Source organism: Cicer arietinum, chromosome 2 (genome assembly GCF_000331145.2).
Source record: "Cicer arietinum cultivar CDC Frontier isolate Library 1 chromosome 2, Cicar.CDCFrontier_v2.0, whole genome shotgun sequence".
NCBI lineage: Eukaryota > Viridiplantae > Streptophyta > Magnoliopsida > Fabales > Fabaceae > Cicer > Cicer arietinum.
Genome location: NC_021161.2, coordinates 43,514,020 through 43,525,582, shown reverse-complemented (window position 1 = coordinate 43,525,582; position 11,563 = coordinate 43,514,020). Strand labels below are relative to the sequence as shown.

Genomic DNA, 11,563 nt, shown 5'->3' with positions numbered 1-11,563 from the left:
TTTAAACTATTTCATTTAAAAATTTATTCTTTTTTAATAATTAAATAATTGAATATTTTAAATAATATGATCTTTATCGAGACAAGAAAATAGATTAATGCTTTGGTGCACATCTACGCACTAATATTTAAAAATAAATTATTTTTAACATATCTTTTTTATATACCAATGTATGAATATATAAGAATTAATATTTTAATACAGATGTTTTAAATGAGGCATGAAAAAAAAAACTATTACTCTCATCCAAAAATATTTATGAAATTTTGATAGAATGTCACTTTTTTTTTCCTCTTAAAACTATCAAATTTTAGGAGCTACATTTGAACTCCAATTGAGTGGAGTTAGAGTTAGTCTAAAGCCCTAAGTCACTAAAATAAGAGTTGTAGAGCTTAAAATTTTACTTAATTAGTTTTATAAGTTAGTGCATGAAAAATGCAGTAACACAAATGCCGCTAAAGAGATTTAAACAAGTATTGAAGTTTTATGATATAGGCAAGTGCCTCTACACCATAAAAACATTATAGTTAGGAATATTTATGACAAATAAAATATAGTACTATAATTAACTTTAAAGAAACTTCACCTTAAAATTTGTTATAGGCCTCACCATATGTTAAACTAGCTCAAATAGGAGTAATTTGAATGAATCCACTTAAAAGTCCTGCAATCACAAGACTAAAATTTAATGTCTTCCTTGAAAGAAATTAAAATTTTCCCCACTTGGACAAACAAGCATAGGGAATTTGGTGAAGTACTAGTTATTTAATAATCAATGCGTAATAAGAGGGAACAAGAGATAGAGTGTTAAAGGTATAATTATATCTTATCAACCCAATTATCTAATTCGAAATAAAGTATTTGCTTATTGTTGTTTAGATCGAACCCAAACCAACTTTACTAAACAGGAAATGTATGGCTTTGATAATGGGTTTATGATTTCAAACCTACCAATTGAAAGAAAATGATGAATTTGTTATTTTTGTTGATATAATTTAAAAATTTAATGTGTTTAGTTTAAAAGTGTTTCAATTTAATTTAAGTGCTAAAATCTTAAATTATAAATTTATTCTAAGGGTTAGAATTTATAGGAAATAGAATGTTGTTTAACTTTATAATTTAAAAATAATTTATATCTTAAAATCTAATGATCCAATTTGAATCAATAAGTTCATTTAATAGAATTTTTTTTTGGTTTAAGATAATGTCAAATTTAATATATTATTTTTGTCATGCACGGTACTTTCTTTAGAGAGAAAGTCTTTAAGAAGTTTATGTATTTAATTTTGTTGGAATTCTCTCTTCAATTGCCGTACATAATATTGTGATCAACATAGTTCCAATGCATAGCAAAGGGATGAATATTTTAAAATCTTAGAATTTATTCTTGAATCTTAAGACATACACATTCAACTTAAAATAATGAATTGTGAGTTTTTAGTGCTAATTGAAATTAAAAGATTAATTCACCTCCATTTATGAAAGAAGCTAGTTTTTCTTCTACAAATAGGAGAACTTGTGAATAGTGTATCTTACAATCCAAGTGAACAAATCCTAAGAGAGTTATTATATTCCTCGTTGATAGAAATGGAGACTTTCTATTATAGTTAAGTTGGTGACAATTAAGAGATAATTTTGTATACCATTTAAGTATATCATATGAGAGATTGAAATTGATAGAGAGATCCTCAGAATTTGAGAAAAACATTTGCCATCTTATTTTATAGTAGAAATCATTTTCTTGGAATAGGTCTCATTATTTTTCTCGATAGGGTTTCCTGTATTTAATAAATTATGGTGTTATTCTTTTACTCTACTCTTATTTTTTGCTTACACATAGTGCTCATTTTGAGTTTATTGAGAATAGGTACCATTGTTTTTCAAAAGTGGTATTAAAGTTTATGGTTTCACAAATTTTTTTCTAACAATAGTTGTTGAGATGTTAGTCTTGTTGATGTATATAAGTCAACAAAGGTATAGTGTCTCAAACAACAGAGATCTTGAACGAAAATATTGGGGTGGTTGAAATTTTAAAATTTTAATACATAATTGAAAAGTATAATATTGTATTTTATAAGAATTTTAAGTTATAAATTTACTAAAATATATTGGACAGAGATAGGAGATCAAATTTTAGTTTACATTATTTATAATTAAAATTTAGTTGAAATTAAAGTTGAAAATTTTATTTTATTTTATAATTATAGTAGTTATTTTTATAATTATTTTATAAATTAGTCCCTTATATTTTTTTATAATAGACATTTGAATCATAATGTGGTCTACAAAAAATTTGTGTATTTGGTCGATTTTAAAGATTTTTTAGACCTTGTTTTAATCTTAAAAATTGAGTTTAATAAAAAAAAATTATAATTTTAATAATTAAAAAATTAGTAAAATAAATTTTAGTCCATATACTTACATCATGCAATGAGGATTCAATTTACTTGATATATGACAATATATAATTCAACAACCACATTTTAACTCATAAAAATAATTATATTCATAAAATACAACAAGATATACCACAAGATGATCTATAGATTTATATAATTTGATTTTCACGATCACAAATAATATATTCATTTTTTAATTTTCTTTAACATAAACATTTTTTTTATATAAAATTAAACTACTATATATTTATCAAATTCATGTGTGAAAATTTCCTATAAATTATACTTATTTGAATTTGAGAACAGCATTTTATTTTTTTATTCCAATGCATTTAACTTTGAACGCTTCAGCTACTCTAGAAGTTCTAGAAGTGGTTGGTTATTTTTAACAATGCAGCGAGTATAAAAATTGGTGACTTGTTAGCTTTCATTATATGTATCATTTCAATTTTCAGAATGTATTCATTTATCAATTCTATCTTCACAATAATACTGTACAGCTTTCATTATATATATCATTCCAATTTTTGGGATGTTTTCGTCTATCTATTCTATCTTCTGACAAGAAACATTGAACATAATCCGCAAGCCAATGTCCTTTTTATATGATTTAAGCATGGCATACGACTTATTGTCCTTGAAAATAGTTACGACAATAGTTTGTTCGATTCATCCTTCCTCGTTATTAAACTTGTCAACTTAAATGATAAGCACTAACACAATTTCACAAACATTAATACAGTTTCTAGGACTAGGAACATCAATACAGTTGCTAGGACTAGGAACAACATGAAGACATTCAATGTTTATAAGTAACACAATTTCACAAACATCAATACAGTTGCTAGGACTAGGAACAACATGAAGATAAACATGTTATAATGCTACGCAATCACATTACTTAAAGTACTTAGTGACTATGACTAAGAGGTCACTGACTAGGTGTCACCTATGTTATTTTCCTGATACTGATCATGTGATTTTATAATTCTAATTCTATTACATTTTCACATCGTTAATGTGCCATGGACGTACAAAGAGAAACTTGGTTCGGCCACCTGCACTTACACATTGTTACTGTGCCATGGAAGTACAAGGAAAAACTTGGTTAGCAGATAAAGACTGTAACCTGCAAATTTTCACAACACAACATCCAATTATAGGTATGTTATGTCAAAAACCATTATACACCCACAATAAAAACAACTGTTATATATTGTCCTCCTTGCTATCCTCGCTACATAATATAACAAAATGAAGTATTATAGAGAGAAAAAAAACTTACTGAGCTTCCAACCGTGCCTTTTTGTTAGCCTTCCTATTGATTATTCGCCGCTTTTTTGAACTTAAACCGTTAGCAATAAGTGTGGCATCTGATTGCTGAGACTCACCAGCAGACTTGGTGGCTTTAGGGATTGATTCTTGTTTTGGCATATCAGGTTGTTGACAAGTGCAAGTAATTGGGCCAGACTCAAGAGGTACAACTTGAATCTCATTAGTAATAGCATTACCGATAGGACTTGCAACTTCCTTATATTTATGATACGAACCTACAGGATCGCTAATAGGAAGTACAACACCTGGCTGCTGAGACTCATTGGGACACTTGGCGGCGTCAGGGGTTGGTTTGCGTTTTCGCATCTCAGGTTGTTGACATGAGGAAACAATTGGGTCAGACTCAGGAAGTACAACATTTATCGCATTAATATTAGCATTACCCACAGGATCTACAACTTTCTTGTCTCTATGATCCATTGCCATTGAGAAATGTGCAGTATTTACTTTGGATGAACAATACATTTTAGATTTTGACTTGATTATTTGGCAAAGCATTTCCGAGTCAGAGTTACCTGCATTAGATAGTTGATTAGTAATGCAAAGGCATGTCTATCTTAAAACTAAATATCTGTTGTAAATTTGCAGTGAAGGAATCAAAAGAATACCCAGCATTGAAAGAATAGCAGCACGAGCTGCCAAAAGCTTTGCATCCTTTTTGCTTCTAGCCACATCTCCGGTGTAACTTGAACCAATAAAATCCACAGTACATACAAAAACTGGAACCACTTCTTGGAGCTGAACAGTGTTGTATGTAGGTAGTTCCTTATTCAACTTTGCAGCATACTCGTTCAAGACCTGCTTGCAAATTATAGCATTCTGGAAGATTATGGAAACAAGAAGTCACTTAATGATTCTTAAAAAAAGATATTACTGAATGATAATACAAGATCATGTCAAATTGAAGCAAACAATAAACTCAAAACAATGCAACTATAAGAATAGTGCTATTTCACCTGCAAACACTATATCGTGAATTGGAAGACCTATTTTCTAAATCATGAATCCAAACGTGTTATGAATCGTAACATACATGGTCAATAAAAATATGATATTTAAGTAAAAACAAATGACATGATAAAAAAAGCATAAGTTGATATATCATGTATGAACTTCAAATATTTCAAGATTCAAATCATAAATCATATAGAGCAGCAAAAGAACAGAGATAGAAAATGAAAACCAAAGAGACGAGAGGAGAGAGCACTGCCTTTAAACAAGAAGAGAACAGAGAAGGGAGGGAACGCTACACTGTATGAGGGAGTGGGGACCAAATCGCATTGTGCAAGGATTGTTTGCCTGTGAATCTGACTTGAGTTAGTTGGAAGGTTTAATTTTGGCTGATTCTATATCGTTAAAGAAAAAAAAATGCAAAAAAATAAATAAAAAAAACCCAAGCAGACCTTCTAGAAACTGGGTGGCACAACTCGGCAGGGATGCACCCACAACAGAATCCATATCGTACAATTCAGCAAGATTCACAATTCGGGAGATTAGGCAGAGCAAATCGGATTTCTTGTTGACATTAATGCCCAACAGCTCCAATTTATAGAGGTGTGTTTGATTTGATTTTGAATAGAGATACAATTAACATAATGCTTAAGATATTGATAACAATGATGGAAACTCTAGTACCATGGGCAACAAAATTTAATACTTATAAAGATACTTTTTTTCGATAAAACTATAAATGTTGGCGTTAAAACCCAAACATTGGAAATTATCAGATATATATACTCCTTGACTACAGAAAATTAAAGGACTCTGCGACAAAACATAAGGTAACGCTGTCACAAGAGAAAGGCATATCTATATATATATACATATATATATCCAACAATAAAATAACAGGCAAAAAATTGAATTTCAATTGCCTGCATAAAATTAATTGAAGCATACAACGTCCATTTTGGCAAACAGTAACTACAAATAACAGATTAGTATAAACACGTCGGCTCTTGCGACAACGCATATTTTCTTGATTGACAAGAAATTTGGTTAGGAAGAAGCCTAACATCTAAGGAATGATAAAAGACATGTGCTGAAAAAAGGATAACAAATAATTGCCACAAGTCACAGATTAACAACTAAATGTAAGACCACCACAAAACAACAAAATCTAACAATCATAGCAAAGTTCAACATCAAAACACTCAAAGTGCGTTATCAACCAACATTGGCTCAAAATCAATCAACTTCAAAAACAGGTCAATCAATAGAATCTGCACACGCCAAAATCAATAATTAAACAATTTGTCAGTCACAAACACACCTCAGAAACAAAAGAGTAAACTTCCTCTTTAATCTTCCTGGTAAGACACTCCAATGCAAGCTTAGAAGCATCTTGCTCAGCCGCTTTCCGATGGAAGAAAGTGAGTTGCGAAGTGAAACTCATTCCATCCACCCAAACAGTAGATCTAAACTGAGGTGCATGACTTTGTCCCTCATTCACTGTTTCAAACACAGGAAATGACATCCCTGACCTCTGTGTAAACTCTTGCAAACGATTCTTATGCATTGCTGCAAAATCACACAACAAAACCATTTCACCACATTAAATAATAAACACAGTTATAAGTTATAAGAAAAATATCCTTAAAACCACATAACCAAGCCATTCAACCATATAAATGTCGACAAATTCCATATATAAACAGTTAAACTTATAGCATTTTATACATGAAACACAACTTTTTATAGACGAAAATAAAAATAAAAATTGAGGACTTACGAGTAGGTGTGAGGTGAAGGGAAAGCTGAGGTGATACAGGAGATTGTTTCGGTTGTTGAGACAATGAAGAAGCCATGAATGAGAATGGAAATTAGGAAAAATCTGTTTTCTAGGGTTTGGTTTTATTGTGCAGAAATGAACGAAGAAGGTGAAAGAAGAATGAGTCACAGTACTTTTTTTCAGTTGAAATGAATCTACAGTAACCAATTGTGTGAGAAAGACTGAAATGGTTCAGATTTTTTGTATATTTTCTCTTTGCGGTGTGTATTAACGCAAAGAAGAGTGTTTCCGATGCTATTTTTAATCTCTTCGATCAATAATTAGAGTTAATAATTACTAGTTTATACCAGAAAAATTATCAATTTATCCAAAAAAAAAAAAATTATGTCTGGAAAATAATCTTATCAATTTTTTTTCTCTTATGTTTTTTGTAAATCTTTAATTTTAACTCTTAACCAACTTTTCTATATTTTTTTAAATTTCTTTCTCTTTTTATATTTTAAAATTTAGATCTAACACATTATTTTCTAAAAAAATATGCCACTTGAGGCGATGCTCCAACTTCTATCATGATAATTGATAATAATATTTTTTTAAATAAGTTATATAATTTTCTTTTGAAGAATTATTAAAATCGAGTTTTCTTTTATTTTAAAAGTTGTTGTTTAGGTATATACTAACTCTAAAGTAAAATATATAAAAAATGTATAAAAAGTTGATATACCTAGTATAAAATTAAAATCAAATACATTAATCTTTAAAATATTGTTTTGTTTATTTTAGTTTTAAATGGAAAAAGAATAAGAATATATTAGTTTTAGTAAAAAAAGAATGTGTTAGGGCAAAAAATAATAATAATGTTTTTATTTTAATAGTGCTAATACTAATTTAAAGAGCTTTTTTTAGAATGGAATATTTTTTTACAGATAAAATGGTAAATATCACTAGTAATTTTACAAGTACAATTGTGAGGTATTTGGTTTGAATTTGAGATATGATAATTAATCTAATAAATATTAACATTTGTCATTTAAACTTAAACTTAAATACATTAAATGTGTTTTATGTTAAGATAAGAGTATTTTTAGTATAGTATATATGAGTTTTCATTTTGAATCTTTGTCGTTAATTAATTCTAAAAATATTTTGTCAACAAAAATTATAAAAATTAAAGGACAAAATAAAATATTTCAATTTTTATTACATTATTTTAATCATCAAAATTAACTACGAAAAATTATATTATGAAATACAGCTTTTTAAATAAATTTTCAAAAGAATGTATATATATCTAAAACTATTTTATCCTTGTCTAGTTAGTATAATCAAATGACAGCTAAAAAAATATATGATATATTGATGAACGAGTTTAAATTTATAATTTTCTTCACAAAATATAAGATTAGATCGAAACTCAATATAGAATATGATTTAATAAGGATTTGAGAGTATTTTCTAGATTTTTGGAAAGGATAAACCATTTTTTTATTATTTGAAAGTGAAGGTGCAAGGATAAACCATTGTTTTGTGTAAATCTTTTTGTAACAAGTCTAACTTTGAATTTATCAATGGTACCATCAACTTAAAGTTTCTTCTTAAAAATCCATTTACAATCTATTGGTTTGAATCTAAGTTAGAGGTTTACTAATTTCTAAGTTATATTTCTCATAATTGAGTCCATTTTATCTTGGATGATTTCTTTATAAAAGGCAGATCTTTAGACTTTATTGTCTCTTCATATGTGTCTGAGTCACTATATAAGTTATAACAAATTGGTCTATAACTATTAATAGAATCATTTATACCTTCTACAAGGAACATAAAGAAGTCATGTCCATATCTTTTTTTCTTTCTTTCTCTTTTAATTCTTTTAGGTTGTGAACATGTCAAAGTATCATTATTAGATACATTATTTTATATACTTTGTACACTAGAATGAATAATTTCCTTCGGATGTGAAATTGAGTTAAATATATTTTTTTGAAAAATTACACCGATTGACTCAATCACACACTCTTAATAGTAGATTCAATAACCATGAATCTACATGCTTTACTATTTTAAACATAGCCTATAAATACACTTTCAATTCCTCTTTTTTCTAATTTCTTTAAATCGCTAAGATTATAAATATTTCAAAAATATTTCTAATTATGTCGCATTCAATCATTCTGATAGTAAATAATTAAAAATTCAACCGAAATTTATAATAAATTGTTAAATATAAAAATCAAATCCATAGTAAATAATATTCATAATTTCATATTTTATAACATGATAGTTTGTTTACTCAAATATGCACTCAACTAACAACCGTCCGTCTCCCACTATCTTTGTCTCAACTTTCTAATATAATTGTTGCTTAACGCCTCTAACAAACGACCTCTGTTTGTTTCACTCCACTCTCTTAGATCCATCTCTCTCTAAAATTCGAGCAATGAAGATTTTTCCTACAACGTTGGAGGACAATGATAGAGAGACAAGAACAATAGCCGTACGAAAAGCCTTGGAGCTGTTACAGCTCGACGATCAGGATTTGGGGATCCAAGCCGCTAAGAATATCCGCCGCCTCACCAAAACATCCAGTTGTTGCCGCCGTCAGCTCCGTCAAGTTGTCGCTCCACTTGTCTCATTGCTCCGAGTCGACTCACCCGAGTCCCACCAACACGCTCTTCTTGCTTTGCTTAACCCGCCGTCCAAGACGAAACGTACGCTCGCTACTCCAACTATGTTTTCCTTTCAACTCTTTCAAGCTTTTTATTTTTATTTTTTTCTATTGAATTTTAAATATAAAATTTTATAATTCAAGTATTTTGATTTACTAAATATAATATCATATGTATGTGAATTATTGAGTTAACTGTGATTCATAAATGTGCAAGGTGCCATCACAATAATTTATGAATCTATCAAAATTATGAAATAATACTTAAATATAATAATTTTTTAATATATCAAAATTACAAAATCATATTTAATTATGTCTTTTATTTGTTATTTTAGTCTTCAATTATTTTTTTAATTAATCAAATTAAATCTCATATCAAATGTGTTTTTATTGATTAAATTAATCTCTTTATAATATTACTGACAAAAGAAATATTGAGAGTGACAATTTCAATTTATTCAAAACAATATCGCGATTGCTCAAGAATAAAAATGGTTGATATTTGATTTGAGAATTTTATGTTCAGAACACTAGGAAAATAATTTAAGTTGAGTCCTTTTGTAAAAAAAAAAAAAAGCAGAATTATCATATTTTTCCTCGAATTGAGATGTAGGAACATTTTTTATAGAATGAGATATGTCAAAGTTTTTTTTTTTTTTTGTTAATTCACATATCTGTCAAAGTTTTAAATTTTCATGCTTTTGATTTTTCTTTTGCTTTCACAATGAATATGTACATGTACTAAGATGCCGGTTTATCGTGGTTTCTTACACTGGCTTGCATTCATATGCATACTGTTTATCAATTAATAATTGGATGGTTGTTTTTATTTGGCAACAATATATTTATAGTTCTTTAAATTTAAGTTAACTTTTATTTAGATTTTTTAAATTTATTTTATTCTGATTAATGCTTTAAGTTACATTTTGTGTTAATTGTTAATGTTTTATTTCAATTTTAACGAAAATTTTAAAAGTTTCTAATCATTTAAAATTCTACACAACACTTCAATAGTATATCTCTTATACTTCAATAATAACTTAAATGATCAAATCAAAATGAAAAAAAAAATTAAAAGACTTGAGTGAAAATAGAACTAAACTTAAATGACTAGATGTATACTTTTGTCTTTTTATTTGATTCAAACTAGGATTTTGACTTATATAATTTTTTTCTTAACAAATGAGATTATTGTAATTCCATAACTTTGCTGCAACTACGGTTACCTTTATATTTGGTACCAAAATCCTTTTATATTAAAGATGTTAAAAACAAAATTTTAAAAATAAATTTATTATGTTATTAAAGTAAAATATAATTTTTATTTAAATAAACCATATAAATCAATATCAAAATAGGAAGCAAACCAATTAATTAACCATCAATTAAAACCTATAAATGAGAGAGAATTATGGTCGTTGTCACCTCATCTGACTTTTGTTTTATAGGCTTAATCTTAGAAGATGGTTCATGTCCCTACATCAATTCAATGTAGTGTTCAACCACCTAATGGATTTATTTTCCAATTTTATGTACTCTTCTTCTCATTAAGACTAATGGAAGTAAAATTGAAGATTTAATTGTTTTTTTATTTATAAGTAAATGTTAATAAATTAATAGTTACGATGATTTGTCTAAATTTAAATTTAAGAGTTCTTTTTTATAACTCATTTGACGTTTCTTAACTCATCAACCAAATAGCGGAACAAAATTTAATTGGTTTGATTTTGTTGATTGTTACTTGATGAACTCTTTCACGTCACTTTCAGACTATAAGAGTAAGCGTAAATAACACAACTTAACTTTCAAATTTTTCAAATTATTGTTGTGCCAATAATTTTCAATTTGAAAATCTTGACCTCTCTATTTTCCATGAAGTCATATAAGCCTAATCTATAATTAGACTTTGTTTGGTTCATTTGCTTCCTTTTATACCAAACTAGTTCGTAACCCGTGCGTCGCACGGTAACAACGATTTTAATAAATAAATTATTATATTAGTTTATATATATATATATATATCAAATTTTATAAATTTTATTTTATTGATATTAAAAAAATAAGTTGACTTAAAAAAATAATTTAAAATAAAAAAATTAAAAAAAATCTAATTATAACTTAATTTAAAAACTACTTTGTTATACGCTCAATGTTAATGATGAAAAGTACGACTCCAACATACTGCCTTATTTTTTAATTCTACAAAGAATCTTATTTCTTTTCAAAAAACTTATTACAAAACAATACTTTTAATTTTAAACAAATAAAAACAATAATTATTAAAAAAAATATTAAATAATTAGATTAGATGAAATAAGAATTTTTAAAATAATGGACATGGACATATATAAAATAAGTAAATGTAAAGATGAGTAAGTAACTTAATAATGAATTTTTATTTTTATTATTCAGCCTTTGCTGTATAAGTGG

The 11,563-nt window shown here is 27.4% G+C and overlaps 1 protein-coding gene and 1 pseudogene across 3 annotated transcripts; one reads left to right on the top strand and one right to left on the bottom strand.

Moving 5' to 3' along the window:
* Nucleotides 1-3,172: 3,172 nt before the first annotated feature.
* LOC101492484 (uncharacterized) lies at nt 3,173-6,765 on the bottom strand. Of its 3 annotated transcripts, none has more exons than XM_073365331.1 (5): nt 6,466-6,765; nt 6,007-6,254; nt 4,343-4,553; nt 3,685-4,249; nt 3,173-3,476 (listed from the first exon to the last, which is right to left on the bottom strand). In XM_073365331.1, the coding sequence occupies exons 1-5, from the start codon at nt 6,539-6,541 to the stop codon at nt 3,464-3,466; spliced, it is 1,113 nt and encodes a 370-aa protein (XP_073221432.1). In that variant the 5' UTR covers nt 6,542-6,765; the 3' UTR covers nt 3,173-3,463. The 3 variants fall into 3 exon arrangements, with proteins under 3 accessions (XP_073221432.1, XP_004490868.1, XP_004490867.1); XM_004490811.4 differs by having other exon boundaries at nt 3,173-3,528; nt 4,343-4,532; nt 6,466-6,764; XM_004490810.4 differs by having other exon boundaries at nt 3,173-3,528; nt 6,466-6,762.
* Nucleotides 6,766-8,902: 2,137 nt separating this feature from the next.
* LOC101506815 (uncharacterized) overlaps nt 8,903-11,563 on the top strand; it is a 5,943-nt pseudogene continuing 3,282 nt past the window's right edge.